This window comes from Zootoca vivipara, chromosome 1, assembly GCF_963506605.1.
Source record: "Zootoca vivipara chromosome 1, rZooViv1.1, whole genome shotgun sequence".
Taxonomy (NCBI): domain Eukaryota; kingdom Metazoa; phylum Chordata; class Lepidosauria; order Squamata; family Lacertidae; genus Zootoca; species Zootoca vivipara.
In genome coordinates, this window is record NC_083276.1 from 27,044,250 (window position 1) to 27,065,620 (window position 21,371).

The 21,371-nt window shown below is 42.2% G+C and overlaps 1 protein-coding gene across 1 annotated transcript in view; it reads right to left on the reverse strand.

Moving 5' to 3' along the window:
- Window positions 1-21,371, reverse strand: part of NRXN3 (neurexin 3) — a 1,204,733-nt gene that overhangs the window by 25,269 nt on the left and 1,158,093 nt on the right. Inside the window, exon 17 of the mRNA XM_060282978.1 lies at window positions 20,889-20,982. Coding sequence (XP_060138961.1) covers window positions 20,889-20,982 — 94 coding nt within the window. The remainder of the gene's footprint in view (window positions 1-20,888; window positions 20,983-21,371) is intronic.

Sequence of the window (21,371 nt, forward strand, 5' to 3'; positions counted from 1 at the left end):
GATCCCTAGCTAACAGGACCAGTAGTCAGGGAAGATGGGAATTGTAGTCCAAAACATCTGGAGGGCCGAAGTTTGGGGATGCCTGATCTATTTCAATGCTTAAGGACTGCATAGCTCTTGCAAAAACTAAGCTAGGTCAGTTTAGGTTAGGGGAATGCTCCCTTTTGAAAGAGAAAGCAGTATGTTAAGAGATGGGGGACAAATTCAGTTTAGTTCACATTTTATTGTGGAACTACCTAATCTGTACCTCTGGAAACAATACGAGAACCCCAAACACAGCTATCTTTTGAAATTTGCAATTATCTGAATTTTGTTATGAAATTCTCCATAAAGGCATAGGAGTGTACATAAAAGTGAACACATTGATGACAATAGCATACAAAGATGCATTACTCCATTTGTGCTCTCTCTAGGGAAGCTTGTCTGTCACCTTCATTACTTATATTTAGGCACCAGGCAAAAACATTCCTCTTTCACTAATTAAACAATATATGGCCGTTTAAACTGTATTGTTTTTGTTTGTTACTATGGTTTATATTTCTTGTTTTTATATTGTAAACTGCCCTGTGATCCTTGGATGAAAGGTGATAGAGAAATGTTATTAATAATAATAATAATAATAGGTAAAAATACGAAAGTGTGTACAGTGGAACCTCGGTTTATGAACACCTCGGTTTACGAATTTTCGGTTTACGAACGCCGTGGACCCATCTGGAACGGATTAATTCACTTTCCATTACTTTCAATGAGAAAGTTCGCTTCAGTTTATGAATGCTTCAGTTTATGAACAGACTTCCGGAACCAATTACACCCATGCTTCGGGTTAAGTACGCTTCAGGTTGAGTACTCCGCGGACCCGTCTGGAATGGATTAATCCACTTCCCCTTACTTTCAATGGGAAAGTTCACTTCAGTTTATGAACGCTACAGTTTAAGTACTCCGCGGACCGTCTGGAACAGATTAATCCACTTTCCATTACTTTCAATGGGAAAGTTCGCTTCAGTTTATGAACGCTTCAGTTTATGAACAGACTTCCGGAACCAATTGTGTTCATAAACCGAGGTACCACTGTATATTAGGAGAATTTCATTCTAAAATGCTGATAAATTCTCATGAGGATTAAAAAAAAAGCAAAGGGAAATGTGGAGAACTGAACTTAAGACAGGAAAAAACGAGACACTGAAATTGACATATTGGTCCATCCCTATGTATGCTCCTTTAAAGACTCACAGGGGACAGTGAAGCTTTTCAATCTACAGCTGTGGAGCTTTCCCAGGCTTGTCTTTTAGGGTTTTTAGCTCTTTCAATCACAGCTTCTGAATTTCTCTGAGCATGTCCCACATCTGGGAACTTCACAGCGCCAAAGCTGGAAACTGTTCCCTTGAAACTACCTTCAAAAGACACTCAATTTTCACACAGGTTGCCTACTTTTTAGATGAAAAGTTCTACTTTGTCAAAAGGGCAGATTCTGTTACAAAAATAGAATCTGGAAGGCATTTAACTCAGCCCTAGAAAGAACTCAATGACCCGGTTCACCACAATCAAATCCTGGTATGTGCTGTACCCTTACTGAGCTGTGACAATGCCCCAGCTAAGAAACCCAAGTAGGATATAAAAAAATCTCACATATATTTGTACACTCACAAGATTTTCATTTCCCAAAAGACAGCAGATAACTCAAGGATCCAGTTCTTTAGATCCAATTCAAGGCTACTGCTTTGGTATCTATTATTACTGGTTTTGGATAAGGAAGTGCTGTTTTATCACGCACATATTCTGAATATTTTGATTGACTGACTGGAAACATTTATGAACCTGACTGTATACCCATGTGGTGACTAAAATATAGAGATCAATCTGTTAGGCGCTGCTGCTGAGCGATGCCTGTGTTTATTGGTGATGGTGTAAGCCCTGTGGCCAATAATCAAAATTCACTTAAATTTACAACCCAATCCTAGTGCACCATACCTAGGTTTACTAGTGTGTTTAAGATTGCAGCCTTAATGGAAGTTGTATAAGACCATCAGAAGACCTTTTAATTTTGACAGGCCTTTGACCTGTTGAGCTCTTCTGTTTTCCTGGTCTGTAGTTTTACTGGATTGCTTTTATTTTCTAGGATTGTTTTGTGTTGTATTTAAACTGATTTGAAGTTAGCCATCTAGGGAACAATATGTAGAAAGGTGGGGCATCATTGTAAATATTAAACAACTAGTATCATGAAGCCCATTAAAATAACGGGTGCTAGAGGAGACCTGTTGCTCTAGCAACCTCGGGGACATGCGCAGAGCTAATGAAGCGGCAGGTCTACGCTCCAAGTCCCAATGGATAGAACTGACCCGATGGGGTGGGAGTTAGGAGAAGGCCTCACTTTCTTTCCTCCTCCACCGAGGCCAGCAAGCGGCCCTACGAATTCCCTTCCCAGACCTCCTACCTCAGCCCGGCTCAAGCGCCGCAGCGGTCTGCCTGCCTCTTTCTCTCTCCCGCCGGCGTCGCTCCTCGCGCGGAGGAGCCGCCGAGCCACGCCCTGAGGAGGCTGGGCCCGCCTCTTCCGTCAGGGCCTACAAAGCAGCAGCAGCAGCGGCCGGCAAAGGGGAATGGGCAGTCCTCGTGCCCGCCTCACCGCCTCAGCCTGGCTCGTCTCCCTGCCGGGCCGAGCGGGCACCAAGCTCCCCTCTCTGAAGTGTCTCTGCGCTCCAAGTCCCAACGGATGTCCATGGGGCACATGCACAGTAGCGCAATCCCACGGACACACGGACTGGACGCAGAGACATTTGCACTTTATTATATAGGATGAGAAGAATCAGATTAAGGGTCCATTAAGTCCAACATCTTATTTCAGGGCCCGGACCTACCATTAGGCAGAACTAGACAACTACCTCAGGTAACAAATACAGGGGGAGAGGGAAGTTGTTCTTCCTGAGCCCCAAGCCATCCCCCTCTGTTGCCACATAGTATCTCCTGGGACTCCTGGTACAGTGGGGAATGCTACCCTGCCACTAATGTTAAAGTCAGATTCAACCACCCGTCCAGTCAGCTTCTGTATCTAGAATGGAAAGGAGGCACCATCTTGTATTTTGCTTCAGGTAGCAAAATGTATTGTTCTGACCCTGGCTATTTCTCACAGTAGCCAACCATCAGGTGCCTCTGGGGACCCCACAAGGTGGGAATGAAGCCAATAAACTTCCTGATTCAGGTAGGTAGCCGTGTTGGTCTGATGCAGTCGATATGTGTGTGTGTGTGTGTGTGTGTGTGTGTGTGTGTATTTTCTGAAGAAGTGTACATGCACACGAAAGCTTATACAGTGGTACCTTGGTTTAAGTACACAATTGGTTCCGGAAGTCTGTACTTAACCTGAAGCGTACTTAACCTGAAGCGAACTTTCCAAATGAAAGTAATGGAAAGTGGATTAATCCATTCCAGACTGTCTGAGGAGTACTTAAACTGAAGCGTACTTAACCTGAAGCAAACTTTCCCATTTAAAGTAATGGAAAGTGGATTAATCCGTTCCAGACTGTCTGAGGAGTACTTAAACTGAAGCGTACTTAACCTGAAGCGAACTTTCCCATTGAAAGTAATGGAAAGTGGATTAATCCGTTCCAGACGGGTCTGCGGAGTACTCAACCTGAAGCGTACTTAACCCGAAGCATGGGTGTAATTGGTTCTGGAAGTCCGTACTTAACCTGAAGCGAACTTTCCCATTGAAAGTAATGGAAAGTGGATTAATCCATTCCAGATGGGTCTGCGGAGTACTTAAACTGAAAGTACTCAAACCGAAGCGTACTTAAACCGAGGTATGACTGTATCAAGAAAAAAACTTAGTTGGTCTCTAAGGTGTGGAGAATATAATAAACTTCATGCGATGCTAATTTCAGGAACTGGTATTTGGTGTCAGTGTGCATCTGAAGAAATTCCACTTTGCTATCATGCTTAACACACCACCCTTCTCTGCATATTTTAAATCTGTGTAAGTTAATAGCTAGACGAACATGTGGTGGTGACACAGTGTGGATTGATTTGGTTGGCATCCATCTGTCTCAGGAGATAATGGAGGAGTGTGCCTTTGGAGGTTAAGTCAAACTGTTGGAAGGTTGCAGTGCCTGCTGTGGCTGTGGAGACTGATACAAGAGAGACATATTTTGTTGCAGCTGGGGCAGATGAAGGTGTCTGGTTGTGCTGCTGCAGATGTACCATGACTTTTCTTCTCTCTGTGGTCCCATGGTTTTAGTTGTGGAGAAAGCACAGTGGGCCATCTACTGAAGCTCTCCAGGTGACCTACAGATATTACATTTTTGTTGTGATGTGTGCATTTCCTGGTAATAGATGACACTAAACACAATGTTCTTTTACTGCTGTAGGGTGCCTGTATTTCTCCTGGTCTCCACATATGCACATATCTGTTAATATATTCTCCCTTGTACAGAAACCCCATTTCGATTACCTTTCCTACTGTTGTAGTCATTACTGCAGAGCTGTAATTTCCAGATTTTATAAAGAGAAGCTACATTTCTTACCCTTTAATCCCCTGATATGACAAACCTTTTTCCACCTCCTGTGCTTGTTCCATATCCATATTAAACTTTCCTATCCACTGCTGCTGCTTTCATATCTTGGGCTGGATATTCAGAGCTACCACATGAAGTGGAAAACAGCCACACTCTGTATTGCTGTGGAACTGGCACACCTGAAAAGATGGGCTTGCTTTTCAAGTGTGCCATTCCCAGGAGCATGATAGAAAATTGAAAGTGGTTCAAGTGAAAAGCAGGAATCCATATTATCGGCCTTATCTGCAGAATTATTTCCTTGCAGAACGACTTCAGTGTATGGGTTTTTTTTTTATTAAAAAAACTAAACTTGCCAAAATATATGAAGACGGGGAGAGAATGTGGTGTACATACTGTGTGCAAATGTCATCGCTCTAATGTGTGCATGACTAACCCCTAATAGGGTAATTCCCTTGGGGTATATGGATGACAAACAGCTCTGAATTTTTACACCCATATTAATGCCTGTATCCCTCCTCATTCCACTTGCCAACCCCCTACCACTTCCCCCATTAACCCCAGCTTCCCCTTCCCATCACATGCAAGTACAAAGCTCTGTTTTCAACTTCTCAACTCCATTTTGGAAGCCACTTCTCTCTTCTAGGCTTCATCCTCACTATGCACCCATTTCCTCCCCCCCCCATGTCCATGTATTCTTCTTCCCTCCTTTTGTGCAACCCTGCCTTGCTCACCTCCATGGTGATCTCCTACATCTTTCTCCTCCCACAAATTGCCCCCCCTTGCATATACCTCTCCTAATGGGCAATGTATCTGAAGAAGTGTGCATGCACACGAAAGCTCATACCTATGACAAACTTAGTTGGTCTCTAAGGTGCTACTGGAAGGATTTTGTTTGTTTGTTTGTTTCAACTACGTCAGACCAATACGGCTACCCACCTGTAACAAACTCTCCTAATGATGATATACATTACCATATCTTTAAGATGAATAGGCTCTTAAGAGCAGTTAGTTTGCTCAGCTAGAGAAAGTTCAGTTCTGTTGAATCTGAAACTTCATGTCAAAGGAACCACATGGCACCAGGAGTGTAATACACTGTGTGAAGCATCTCCCCCCCACTATTTTAAACCTCCCCTTTCTCCCTCTCAGTGTATTTTCCTTCCCACTCTCATGCCACGGCTACTGCTGTGAAGGAAAGAAGGAAGGAAGGAAGGGCCATTTCTGAGAAACAGCTCCTCCATGACGTGGGCCTATTTTAGCCATGCCAGAAAACAAACCCCAAATGGTTTTTGCTGACATGGTTAAAAGCACCCCAAACTTTGTAGGAGTCCCTTCATGCAAAAGGCTTTCCATGTAAACAGGCAGCAGGTGCAGTTCAGCTTCTTGGTGGCAACAGCGTCATTAGGAAAGCAGGCAATAATGACGAGACTGTATTTATTTATGCTCTCTGTTTCATGTTTGCTCGGCACGCTCATGCTTCTCCAGGGAAGGGTTCAAATAATGGCTGATGGGCAATGCAAACTGAAAGTTCCCACCAGGATTCTCTACTCTTCCTTTGTGCATGTGAGAATTACTACTGATGCTGCAAAAGTAGAAGCACCAGTGGCTGTTTTTATCTTTAAACAACCCTGTTAGAATAGATGTGCTCCAGGGATAACATTTACAGCAGTTTGTTTTACCAGCTGTTTCTAAAAATACCTCTACATTTCTTATTCCTTCATTTTGAATTATTTTATTTTTAGGGGTGTTTCATGCTAGGACGAGAGAGGGAGGGGGGGAAACTCCAACTCTGATAGATATGGAAAACAGCAGCTGTTGGGAAGATCACACGGCTTCAGGGTTGGACTTTTAGTCTCGCAGTTACTGTTCAAAAGTAATAATGAAAAGCTATGAATGAAACAACTGAAAATGCCACTGCATCCCTGCTTCCCTTCTCAATTTTTACAAAGCTAATCAAAGACTTTCTTTTGCTAATACATCCATTGTGCAGTTTTGTGACAGATGTTCCTGTGAGGTAGAAAAAGCTCCACTAATCTGCAGATGGGTTTAATTTTCCGGATGTCATGTCAAGGGAAAAATAAAAATGGAAGCAAAAAAGAAGGGAAAGAAACAATGATAATTAAAATAAATTAATTGATGGTGGCAACTGCGACTCAGAGAGTCAGACCCTTATGGAGAAGCAAAACATGTTACACTGGTTTGTATCTTTCCCCCACCCTTTTTAAAAAGAAGACAAGCTGTGCAGATTTATTTTCCAGGAGCCTTTCTCTGAAGCCTTTTTTTTTTTTTTAAAAAAGGTTATTTTTAAAAGCAAAACAAAACAATGCTAGTGCATGATTCTCTTACAGATTTTCTGCAACATAAATCAAGCTAATAGCCCTCAAACAACATTCACTTTCCAATAAATGATTACAGTGTCAGTTTCCCCTCTCATAACAAACACAGAAGGCCATCATCCTATCCTTTCTATGACCCAAAGCTTACCCATTTCATCTGAAACTTTTTGTGCTAAGGGCTTACTGATGATGGGTTCTTCTATGGTCAAAAGAGTTGAGAAGAAGCTCCCATCCTCTAAAACAGAGCTTGTGGTATGAAGGCAGTCATCAGCCTTCTTGAATCCACTCCCTGACACTCCCCATGCCATGAAGACCAGCCCCTGAGTGCTATGGTTTGTCTCTCAAGAATAACCACAACAGCTGGAGCAGGAAAAGATATGAGTGGGCTGTAGGATGCAAGGAGGCAGTGATTTCCATCCTGCCCTGTGTCTGTCACAATCAGCACTGTTTCTTTTCCACTAGATTTCCGCTTCCACCAAAACCTATGTTGTTTATCTTGCTATCCCCTATGGCTGAAACTAAACATAATTACAGTGGTACTTCTACTTACGAATTTAATGGGTTCCGAACGCACATTCGTAAGTCGAAAAAATTCGTAAGTTGAATCCCATAGGAATGCATTGGGAGAAAAAAATCGTAAGTAGAAGCAACCCTATCTAAAAATTCGTAAGTAGAAAAAATCCTATCTAAACCACATCCAAGATGGCGGACGGAGCTCCATTCGTAAGTAGAAACATTCGTAAGTAGAAACATTCGTAAGTAGAGGTACCACTGTAATTACGTAATCAATTTCAGTGCATTTAAATGGGAGGGAAAATGTCAGTCTCCCGTCTGGAAACCACTGTGGAAGGACGTGCGGATCCAGAAGTGGCCTCCACAGTCACTTATGGACTCATTGTTAAAACCGTGTTTATGGAAGACAATCTTACTCGGCTACGAGTGATTGCCAAAGAAGAAGAAGAAGAAGATGTTGAATACTGCCCATACTCACCTGTGTGATTCCCATTCCTGACTTTGGATAAACATGCAGATTGTAGCAATTTTTGCTACATTTCCATTTCTTATGGAATGATCTGACGTCGCTATAGTCCAGTCTCTCTTCCAAATGCATGTCCTGTCCTGATTTTCAAATACTCAGGACAGGAATACTCAAATACTCAGGTATGCCTTCTTCCATACCTGAGTAGAGAGAGAGAGAGAAAGGAACCTTTTGAAAGTAGCTGGATCTTTCTTTTCAAAAGATTTCTCTCACACACCTCTACGCCAAGCAAATCTGCAGACCTCAGGCCATTCCATGTCCTGATGAGCACAGCCTACCCTTGCTTCTCCAGAGAGAATATTCCAGCTCCCCCCTCAATCTGTTTCCGATACAGATACTCTCCTATCTTCACATACTTTTATATTCATGATGTCTTCTGATCCTGACAATGTTAGCAATAAATACAAAATGCATGCAAACATCATACCCAAAATCAAACTAAAGCAAAAAATAAAAGGAAAGAAAACCTCTCATATCTCTCTTTCAGAACCCATTATATATGGATGCTAGACTTGATTTTCTTTTAGTGACACGAGTGGCAAGATATGTCTTTTATTTCCTTTGAAAACAATTCAAATAAGCTTTCCTGTTTCCTTTATGGTAGTTTGTTGCTTTCTATACCTACACAATGCTTTATCAGTGTGTGTGGGGGGGTTAACACACGTGCCACTCTTATTTTCTTCCTGGCTTTTTTCACACCATGTGTTACATAGTATTTCCCACCCCACCCTCAGTTCCTTCCATGTACTGGATGAAGCTTGGAATCAAAGTTAAAAACCTGTTCATGGTCTGTCTAGGCTCGTCCAAACTTCAAGTTTTCCTGCCACTTTCCCCTGGGAAAACCCACTGTTTACCGCTGAATTGGAACGAAGACCAATTGATTTTCCTGCAGATTCAACAGGTGTGGACGAGCCTTAGCTTTATATAAAAAGTAATAACAGGCAATGAGACTTTATAACACCGTCAGTGCTCACGATGGTGCAGAGAAGGGTTGGGGTTGGCAGTGCACACAGACCGGAGTTCATGGGGAGCAAACTTCTGTTTGCCTGTGCCGCCAGTTAATTCTGCGTGGCAAATTAATTATGTGATTTTCCTGTATTGCTCTCGTGAGTTTTTATTGTTATTATTTTAAATTGCATACTGCCCTGGGAGCCATATACTGGGTGGCGAGTTTTTTTTTATGTTCAAAAATACATATAAAATAATAACAATATCAGCAGCAGTTTCCCTTTTTAAAAATGTACAGTACAATTAACTGAAGAGCTGCTATTATAAATCTCCTTGTGCCAGGAGTTTTAAAACTTCTGGGGAGGAATTTCTCTATCAGACTAACTGCCACTGTCTGTTGCTTTTGCCTTCCTCATTGTCACAACTTTTGCAGTTTAAGCATTGGGCAAGCCTTAGTCTTTGTTGGAGGGGAGATTGTAGCCTCTGCCTGCCCATCCAGACTTTGGGCGTATCCCATTGAATGAATCTGGTGGGAGTTGCTTCTGTCCAGACACCCAGCTGGCGGCTAGGGCCATAGCACTCCTTAAGGAGGCAGGTAGGTAGCCGTGTTGGTCTGGATCGAAGTAAAATAAAAAAAATTCCTTCAGTAGCACCTTAAAGACCAACTAAGTTTTTATTTTGGTATGAGCTTTCGTGTGCTGAGCTTTCGTGTATCTGAAGAAGTGTGCATGCACACGAAAGCTCATACCAAAATAAAAACTTAGTTGGTCTTTAAGGTGCTACTGAAGGAATTTTTTTTATTTTACTTAAGGAGGCAATCCCTTTATGGGGGTTCCTACTTGATGTAGGTCATAGGACCTCTTCGGATTGACCCCTATAAGGGATACATCCAGCAGGGGGGGGGCTGGTTGTCAATGGTTATACCCAGTGTCTATGCCAGTGATGGCCAAACCTGGCCCTCCAGCTGTTTTGGGACTACAACTCCCATCATCCCTAGCTAACAGGACCAGTGGTCAGGGATGATGGGAATTGTAGTCCCAAAACAGCTGGAGGGCCAGGTTTGGCCATCACTGGCCTATGAGAAAACTTTTACATCTGTAGTCAAGAAAGTTATTTCCTGATTTGATGCAAAGTAATGTGTCCTGTCTGTTTATATGGGAGTGGGATATTGAGGGGTAACAGTGTGTGGCCCAGGCAAAGATTCTAAGAATTGCAAGAGGCCTATTCCTTCCCACTAGAGACCTTCAAAAACACTGAAAAGCTGCCCCTCTAGAATAGCATTCTATGGTCTGGTTTAGCATAAACCATGGCATAGCATGAACATCCATGCATGCAGGCTTGGGGGGGGAGGTGATTGCAGCTGCTTCCTTCCTTCCCAGTCCATTTTGCTGCCATGCTGCAATGACCTAACATATGGGTTATGGCTTGTGGTTAGTCTGAAGAGACCTAAACCACAAGCCTGGGGTCAAAAGACATGCTAAGCCAAACTATGGCTTAGCTCGGTGCAGTGCAGGAGCAAAACAACAGGGGAGAAGGGAAGTGGCTGCAATTTCTCTGAGAGCCTGCAAGCTCACATATCCAGACTAAACTGTGGTTTGAGTTAGTGTGACTTGCAAACCAAGCCAATGTGGCACAGGAGGTGAGTGCAGAAACAAGTGCTGATGAGTGGGAGATATCACTAGAAATCAGAGATCCTGCCCTACCTTGCGAGACAGAAGCGCTGTGTATGATGTGAAGAGCTCCATTCAATCCTAATCAATATAAAGATACTGATGACTGTAACCATCACTGATGACTCTAAACCATTATACTAATACAAGTGGGACATTTTATTAGTACAAAACCTTGTAATATGGAGGGTTTCTCTTGAGGATGCCAGCTAGACAGTCAGCTATGCCCCTTCGCAAAAACTCTGTTCAACACACAAACACTCACACACACGCACGCACACACACACACACACACACATTTCCCACTCTCCGTCCACACTCAGCATTCTGTGCCTGCTCAGTCCCCATTGGGATGTTTTTGGGTCCCTCCTCTTTTTAGGGTTCCCCCTATTTGGGGGGGGTACTTTCATAAACATTGATGTATCCTTAAGCCTGCTAATACCTTCTAAATAAGGACTGGCACTTGAAGAATGATGGAAAAACCCACAGAAATTATAATTAGCACCTTACTCTCAAAGAAACTCTCCATTAACCTTGTTGAGGAAGACAGCATTGGACAATAGTAAGCCTCAATGGCTTGACATGAGATCTACTTTATACAGTGGAAGGACTAACTGCATTCCAAATGTATTCCAACATGTATTCATGTTTATTTATAATATATCTAACAATACCCTTTAATACCTCAAACCCCTAACAAATGCAATTCTAAAAATGTTTTGCACTTCCCTTTGAGCAGCAATACAATTTGCAAAAGATACTAATTTCAAACTAAATAAATTCTTAAACCAAAATTAAATGAACAGCAGACATAGCATTAAAGCTTGTTAAAGTAGCAGAAGATTGTTATTCCTTTTTTGCAACAGGAAAAACCCCCACAAACACTGCAATCCCATACATGCCTACTTAGAGGTAAGCCCCACTGAACTCTAAAGCTTACTCTAGAGTAGACATGTGTATGATTGCATGCATGGGTTTTACCCAGATGAGTCATACACCCTTCAACACCAGTGGACTTGAGCTAGTTATGAATAACTTAAGTCCATTGATTTAAAGGGGTCTACTCTGAGTATGACTTACTTGAATACAACCCCAAAAAGTTACTATGACTTCAGACCAACAACCTTGGGAGCCTTTCACTGTTTTCTGCCTTAAAGACAAGCTAAAGAACACAGTCTCCTTATCTAAACTAAGCACCAACTGTGTAAAGATCCTGATTATCTGAATTTTACTGGCTGCCCTTCATCTACCCACATGGTATTCACCTTATACAGTATAAGTAACAATCGCCTGTCATGTCTACCTGAATTTCTGATTACAAGAATAAACTGTATACCCCTGAGATGAAGTTAAAACAAGAAGTTGTAGCTATCCTGTGGGTTGCACTTAAAACGCAAGTCCATTGCTTGCAGCGCTTCTAGAGGGAAAGGTTTTGAGTTTTGTTTGAAATAGAAACAAAATAGCCACAGAGCCATATTCCTCTTGCTAAGGATGGCTGACATTGGACAAGGCTATTTTACTCTTTTCCTTAGACAGTAGTTGCCTTGTCATTACGAAATTAATGCAGTTCATATGGCGGAATCCAATGCTGCCATTTGGGGGAGAGGAAGGCGATTCTCTCAAATTTCTCTTTCCTTCTGCAGCCCCCTGCATCACCTTCTAGGATGCTCTGGAAAGTCTACCAATCACATGGAGCAGATTTTGGGGAGGGGAGCATAGAGGCCTGCAACAGGAGTCAGGAAAAAACACCTGTCCTCCTTTTATATTAACATATAAGTTGATTAGATCAAAAGCTGCTACGTATGTGAGCAGACAAGCTGCATTTGATTCCAGCCAAATTTATTTTAAAAAACATTTGCAAATTTGTCTCTGCCATAAAATCTCTCCATATAAGTCTTCTCCAACCCATGCCCTGCCTCCAGATTTTTGGACTACAACTCCCAGCAGCCCAAGCTAACATGGCCAATGGTCAGGAATGGAGGGAGTTGTGGCTCACTATATCTGGAGAGTGCTAGGTTGGAAAAGGCTGCTCTATAGTTTGGAGCTTCCTAATGCAATTAGTGTCGAGAGCTATTGCTAGATGTTTTTTGCCCCTTTGTGGAATTTCTTCTAGGAAAGATTAACAGGGAAAGAGGAGGTGGGAGGGGAGAGGAAGTGAGAGAGTACGAGGAATTAGAACATCTTACGAACAGAGAACAGAATCACACGACACTAGAACCATGGATTCCAAGACACAGTAACATGATAGATGGACACAGACAAGACAGAAGATTGCTACCCAAGGAGACTGGGGAAGGAATGAGGGAAGCAAAAAGACTTAACAAATCAACATAAAAAAATAATAATATAAACACTGGGGCTGCTAAAGTAGCCAATGGTATTTGAAGAAATTATCCAATAAGAAAGTCAACTATATAACAAATTAAAAGGTTTAAGAACTTAAACAGCTATCCTCCAGGCTCCCCAAAAGGTACACTATAGAATTGCTGGGTTAGCCTGAATGCGTCACTCTGATGAAACAAGATGGTTGTCACTACAGCCCATGCATTAGTCAATGGAGGTCATAAATGGTTAGTTATGTCAGCTAATAACTACTGCATGCCACAAAAATGCACTTGCACTGATCCCAAAAGAAATAAATTCAATGGAACAGATATTCTGCACTTGCAATAAAATTCTTTTTATGCCATCAGCAGTTTGTATGTGAGGAATGGGTTGGGGTCTGGAGGAGGGTTTTTAGAGGGACTTTCTCCCTATTGTTACATTTCTTACTTTGGAAATAAAAAAAGAAAAATATGTCTACTAAGACACTCCACAGAAGCAGAGGGGCAGGGGAGAAAGAAGGGGGATAAGGCAGAATAAAATAAGGATAGGTGGAGCAAGAATCTTCATTCTTTTGTACACAACTTTCTTGGGTGAATTTATTTCCAATATGGAAAATTTGTAATATTTAGGATGGCAAGAAAAGATTTTGTTGCCTTTGTTTGATTGCAGATCTATATCTTTCTTGAGTGGACCAAATTCTTATTTCATTGGACTTTTTCCAGAAATAAAACATAAAACTTCAGCAATGAATTTCAAATTAAAGACAAAATGGCAACATGGTACCACCATGACTGAAATAAATAATAATAATAATAATAATAATAATAATAATAATAATAATAATAATAATAATTTAAAAGCAACGGTCAACCACCAAAAATTCATGCGGCACAAGATGAGGTGAAACGACAGAAAATGTTCTTCAAATATATACAATGTGTATATCTACCAATATAAGCACAGAGTTAACCATGGCTATATTGATAGATATACCTGTATATTTTTTTTCTCCCTGCCCCAGCCCTCCCCAAGGATAACTTGTGGATGAAATTATTATTAAAAATACTTAACATAAATTAAAGGGGGGGAATGCTCTAAAAAAAAACTTGACATGCTTTGTACACTAATTAATAACAATATCATGCATCTCTCCACGTTAGTGGATGACAGGATTAGATGAGGGCATGAATTTCTGTGTAAACATGTGACTGGATGATGAGGGCTATTGCTAAAATTGGTTTTTCATTATTCTATAACACACATATATATATATGTACACACACACACACATATATATATATCGTACATAGTGTACATATAGATATCAAATCCTTGAGGGGGCTTTTGGGGCTTAGAAAGGAGAAGGGTCAGTACATTAAAATCAAACCATAAAAACCCATACAAATTAAAATAAGAGGGACCCTATAAGGCATCTGCATGAACAATCAGTAAAACCTGCTCTTTCTTTTTTTTGTGTGTGTGTGGCATAAGGGAAAAAAATGCATGTAACTAGGAAGTTCCATCCAGGGACGGCCCTATCGTTAGGCCGAGTGAAGCGACTTCTTCAGGTGGCAAAACCAGGGGGAAGAACAAGCTGCCCCATGGCTGTTCCTCCTGAGCCTCAAGGCTTGCACCTTTATGTATGTAGAGCTGTAGCCTGTACAACACCCCATAACTAGCCAACACAGTCATACCTTGGATCCCAAACGCCTTGGTACTCAGACATTTGGCTCCCAAAGGCCGCAAACTTGGAAGTGAGTGTTCCGGTTTGTGAATGTTCTTTGGAACCTGAACGTCCGACAGGGCTTCAGTGGCTTCTGATTGGCTGCAGGAGCTTCCTGCAGCCAATCAGAAGCTGTGCTTTAGTTTCTGAACATTTTGAAAGTCGAACGGACTTCCGAAACAGATTCTGTTCAACTTCCAAGGTATGACTGTGCTGAAATTAGATCCACCTGCCAGTCCAATCCACTTCTGTACATGGAATGGCAGGTGGGGGGGCACTATCTTGCCCTTTGCTACAGGAAGAAAACGGTTTTGGGCTGGCCCTGGTCCCATCAAGCAGTCTTTGTTGCAAGGCAGCCCTTGTCTTTGCAGTTCTGGCCCTCAGCTCAGACTTATGTACATCTTTGGAGTTTGAGCAGAGACAGCTGGCCACAGACGGAAGAGGCTCGCTGCTTATGCAGCCTGCAAATTCTTAAAAGGGCAAATCTGTATGTGCAGCTTGCAGATGTACCTAGTATTCCTCTGATTTCACACATGTTTTGCCTGGCACTCACACTATTGCTGGCATGTTTTAGTGCAATACACTTTGGACCTTCTTATTTCTGTGGAGTTTTGCTCTATGTAGACGCTTTTTTGGAAAAGCCTGCTGGCTTTATTCAGTGGCGTGTCAGCTTCACCTTATCAAGCTTCTCGGAAGAATAAAATATACTGACATTTTTGTTCTGCAACAAACAAACAAAATGCAGGCAGGGATTGCTGTCAGGATGATAAAACTAAAGTCAGCATACATGAGCTGCGTAAACACTGGGGGCAAAAAGAAGGCTTAAAACCATAGCTAAGGAGTAATGTTATACTACTAGATTTTGTTTCTGTCCTCTTGTTTTGGTGAATACCATAAGTACACCAGGCTGCAGTTTTATTCCGTTTTTTCGCTTATCCGTGTTAATCTGAAAATTACCAAATAACTCATCCACAATTACCTTTTGCCCCACTCTTTCTAGGCACTAGACCATGTTATTAAAACTCTGCAACCGAACACTTTTTTTTTTTTTTTGCCTACCCGTTTTCCCCAGCAAAACCTGCTCTTTAACACTGAATAGGAACAAATAGCAATTTGGGTTTTCTGTTGATTGCCATTTGCTCTGATTCAGCGGTAAAAAGTGGGGGGCGGGCTGACACTCAGACACAGTGTTTTAAAGTTCAGACCTGTACTTTGAAACGTGGCACAAAAGGAAGCCTAGATGAATCCAAAGAGGCTCTGTATGCACATGGTGCTTAAGAACATCAAAAAAGCCTCTTGGATCAGGTCAATGGCCCATCTAGTCCAGCATCATGTTCTCACAGTGGCCAGCCAGATGCCTGTAGGAAGCTCTCAAGGAGCATCTGACCACACAAGTATTCTCTCCTCCTGTGGTCTCTAGCAACTGGTATTCAGAAGCATTACTGCCTCTCACTGCTACCATTCTATTGCACTATTTGCTCCTCAAATCACTTCACATCCAATGGAAGGCATTCTTCCATGCACTGAAATGAATGGGAGAGCCTGTGCATGCAGGAAAGCTTGCACATCACAGTGCATAGGTTTTTGGAGCAGGCCAACGGTCTGTACAAACTTACACTTGGGTGAATTGAAACACAGTCAATCAGCACTTCCATATTTAAGGCTGCACTCTGATGCACACTTACATGAGACATAAGCTCTACTGAACACTGTGAGACTTACTTCTGAGTAAACATGCATAGGATTATGCAGTCAATTTCTGTCTGTATACTGGGAGAGGAAATGAAAAAGTCCCTCCATTTACGTAACACTCAGCCCAACACAAAGGGCTCTCACATTTCATTTTAACTCTGCTTTGATCTCAGAAATATAACACAGGGCTTTGTTGGGAGCCACCCAGAGGTAACAAGTCCACCTGGATTGCATAGTGTTGCCAGCCACTAGCTACCTGTGATCAAGCAGATGTCTAGCACAGTTGGGATTAAGCTGAAACAGCTAGGTAGGGCCATTTCACATTTTGGTATTAAAAGAGATGATATAAAGATTTTTGGATGCAGATAAAATGAATTTGGAAACTCAGCTCAAAACGAATCGTTCTAAAACCTCATGGGCTGCTGTCACAAGGATTTTTTCCTCCCTCAGACAATGAAATTTCATAATTGGGTGAATTTTCTGCCTATTTTTTGAAGACAGCAAAGTGGAGTAGGACCACATGACTTCTCTATACTACATTGCATTTTTAACCCATTGGTTTTCGGCTCAAGAAATAACTGCTGTCCCTTAAGTCATCCAGGGATAATGGATAAGAGAAGCTGAACGATAAAGGAAGAGGATGCCTTCTATTTTAAATGCAAATTTACTGACAATCAGTGAAGGGGGTCATAGGAAGTGGCTGGAAGGTTGGTTTATCCAGCTGTTTGCTCCTGAGCCACCTGGGATGGAGGCTTTGCTGCCCAAACTCCCACAGCAATCCTAACACCTGCAATTCTATGCACATAAATTCAACAGTGTTCACTAGAAAACTTACTCTGAGGTAAGTGTGCATGGGAAGGCAGCTAAATTATGTTTCTTCTTTTGGGGTTTTCAGTGTAATATGCAATGGGGAAATTAACCAATCTCCCCCATATCTCTTGAGCTGTTTCACACTTAGAACTCACGGGTCTCAAAGCAGAAGAGAAAGGACCACAGCTCAGTGGCAGAGCACTTGCTTTGCAGAGAATCATAGAGTTGGAAGGCACCCCAAGGGACATCTAGTCCAACTCCCCCTGCAATGTAGAAATCCTGCCCACCACCATGCCTGGGTGGGCTCAAAACACCAACCTTCTGGTTAATAAGACACACTGACCCATTGGTGTGAAACTTAGGGAGATGGCTTGAGGGAGCTGAATGCATTTTCCCTAAAAGCAAAATTATTGGGGGGGGGGGGCTGGCAGCAGACCAAAATGCTAACAATTTTATAGCATTTAAGAGCGAAAAGAGTGAAAGGAGACACTTCACCAACTTGGGAGTAGTTGAGCAAAGCAAAACACACATTGGCGGTAAAGCCTGGCCTCATTTGATGTTCCTTTCAGTTCTGTGGTTCTGTGGCACGACCCCTATGTTTCCAAAAGGCATCTTTAAGGATGAAGAGGCATTTTTCATTTTGTAGCCGCCTGCTTCATTCACTGATGCCACATCTCAAGGTTCTGTGCCACTGCAATTCATCACCATGGAAGTGGCTTGTGATATTGCCTTCACAACAACTCTGCAGGCGATGGATAAGAGGAGCAGATTGATAAAGGGAAAGAAAGGCTTCTGTTTTAAATGCAAATTTCTTGGCAATCAGCAAAAAGGCAGTGGGTAGTAGAGTTTAATGAGGTCCTAAAAGATTAGCAGAGGAATTTGAATCAATGATTTCTAACTGCTATTTAGAATACTAACTCTGGTGCTTTTAGCCCTTTCTAAATGAAATAGATCGCTTACCGCCAACTTTTTGGGGCAGGGAGCAGGGTTGCAGCTTGGTGTGGTTATGGCGGATCAGGGCCCCTTCCCAGCTCTGGTGTGACTGGGGGAAGAGCGTCACTTCCTCCTTCACTGCACTGAATGCTTGGGCTTGCCTACAGTTGGAACCAATCAGAGAAGCCAGAGGCATGGCCTGATTTTTATGTGACAGGGCTGCCCAAGGTTGAGTGGGTACCCCCGGCAGAGGACCTTGCTATGGAAGGATTCGGCTGCCCTATTTGGGGGCAGGGAGGATTTTGCCTCCAGACAATTAGGCCCATCTGGGTTTTTTGCCTACCTTGTAGTGACTGTCACAACTTGATGGCAGATAAGGCATTGGGCTGGATCCTTAGTCTAAATGGATGGGGGGGGTACCCTCCTCCACTCCAAAAGATCAGGGTATCCCCTTAAAGGGACCCAGTTGGGGTGCATCTGTCCTGTTGCCCCAGATGGGGTACAGATGGGCCATGGCACCCCCTAAATGGTAATCCTGGTGGGGAGATCACTCCAATTTGATGTGCATCATCTGGTGATCCTTAACCTTGATCAACCCTGCCAAAGTAACCAACCAGCAAATGGGCCGGTTGATTCAGGATACACACCCAATGCCTTCACCAAAACCTACTGGCACCTGTAACTAAATGAAGTTGTGGCCTGTTTAATTCCCAGCTGGGTTTTCTGTGTTTCTGTGATGTTATCACAAGCTTATCATGCCTTGGCTCCATCATCTGTGGCTCTACCACTACAACCCTGTAGTAACTGCTTGTAAGCTTGTAAACAGAGCACAAAGTCTGGGTTGTGTGGTTTTGAACAGCCATCCATGTCTCCTTCCCATCTGTTGACTCTGCAACATGTTTGTGGGTTGAAGATGACTACAATGGGAGGATTAGAAAAAGTTGGGGGAAAGAGTCACGGGGTGGGAGAAGGAATAGTCAACGGAAGTTCTTTTGTACTTGCCTCATGACAATGGCTTGATTTGCATCATGTTAACCCAAAGTATGGCTTAGTGGGACTCCATGAATGTGCTGGTTCTCAGAGAGGAGTTCAAAACTGGTTCTCAGAGAGGAGTTCAAACCTGTCCTCCGGGCCTTTTTAGCTCAGTACAGGGTGGTGGCCTAGGCTTGGCTTAGCATGCCATCCAAACCCAGGAGTGTGGTTGTTGTTGTTGAAGATAATAATAATAAACAAATGCATAGATCACTTCACAGCATAAAGTCATTGAAGAAGTTAATGTATCTCCTTTGTAACCATGAACAAATCTTGGCTACAAATCACCACTGAGGAGGAAAGACCACTCTCCAGGGCTAAGTCAAACCACACCGTGCTGAGCTAGACAGCCTGGGGAAGTGCAATTTCCTCCTCAGCAGTCAACATGTTCCCTCATTCATGTTAAGCCATAGTTTGGCTTGGTGTCAAGTGTGAATGCAGCCATTGAATGGATATATTTTGATAATATATTATCAATCAGTAGTGGCTGCTGCAAGAATGTTTATGTTGATATCAGTAGTTAAGCAGGCCAAAACCTTTGGCTTAAAGAGCTTCAATGACAATTGATGGAAGAAAGCAACTCCTCCATTTTCTTAGAACGAACTGTGTACCAACTTATTATTCAATTCATAATGTTATGTTCCTCTAAGTTTATCATGGAACTTCCCAGGTACATGCAAAGCCACAGTGCTTCTCATTACTGCCAGAGCAAGTCCTACCCCTAAAATGCAAGCAGAATATGAGGGGTGGAAGAGAAATGTGAAAGCACCACCCTTGGGTGGCTTTTATTATTATTATTGTATTAATCTGAAACACTTCAGGGTACTATGAACATAACCATCTGATGTTTGGATTTTAGAAATTTTTAATAAAAAAATTAGCCTCTTCAAAATAATAAAATCACCCCCTTTTTAAAACAAAACAAAACAAAAATAAAACAAAAAAGTAATAAGCTTGTCTACGTGTTTCACTTTTAAGGACAGATTCTCATAAAAATCAATTTTGTACACAGAAATTCAATGAAATTCTGTTCTCTATTATAGAAATGCTTAACTCATGGCAAGCTTTGAAATAAAATAAAAATAAAGACTTGGAAGAATTAGTTAAAAATAAAATAGACTGCAGTTGCCTGCTGGATATTAATACTGTCATATCTATCCCACCAGAAGAAAAGCCATCAAACCATCAAAATGTATCTAGGGTCGAAGGGAGATATCGAGTCGGTTTCAAATTGCCACCGTAAATTTTGACCGTTCAGTGGATACATTTTGAAGCATCGCTGCTGCAGGTAACATGGCACAGCTTAGTATTTTGGAATGACTATGCTTTAGTCCTTCTCAAATTGTTTGGGTAAATAGAGTGGGTACACTGCCATGTTAGCCACATTCAAAATCCCATGGGCACATGGAACTTTCATGGCATATTTTCACATCCATCAAGAAGAATTCAATGACAGATATGACAATAGCTGCATGCTGGGTTTTCTTCTTCTTTTTAGTCAGTAGTCCAAACTTTTTAACATGCCAGAATAAATGCCACTTTCCTTCTCCCCACCAGGGCCTGTTCAAAAAACCCCACTACAAATATGTAGCACAATGGTTGGTGACCAACTGAGCAGGTACTGGTTCCAGAACATTTGTTTTCCTTCGAAGATGGCTTCTCCAAATGATGACATATTTGTGTCTTGCTCCTGCCAACTCCATGGGATTGGATGCTTGGCTTTATGCATTTATATCGGATATACAGTTCTACACATATATACATATATCACATATACATATATAGGCGTACATATATATGTATACATTCACACACATATATATATGTAGGCATTGTTAACTGCAAATGAAATAAGGAAAGCAGGCGGAATATAAGACTGACCTGGCTTACCTACACTCTGCTCACATTCAATGAGGTCTTCGTCATCATTAGAACATTCCGCTGAATGGTCTGAGGAAATGAGGTCATCTGTTGTCTGACAAGTGAAACACAAGGAAACAAAAAGGAAGAACCAGTGATCAGACAAAAAGAATGACACTTCCAAGTAGATGAATCTGCAAACAGGAATACAATTGAACATAACTACTAAGTTAAAAGGTAATGGACCCTTGGATGGTTAAGTCCAGTCAAAGGTGACTACGGGGTTGCAGCGCTCATCTCGCTTTCAGGCCGAGGGAGCCGGCGTTTGTCCACAGACAGCTTTCCGGGTCATGTCGCCAGCATGACTAAACCACCTCTGGCACACAGAAAAATCGTTTACCTTCCCGCTGCAGTAATACCTATTTATCTACTTGCTCTGGCATGCTTTTGAACTGCTAGGTTGGCAGGAGCTGAGACAGAGGAACGGGAGCTCACCCTGCCACA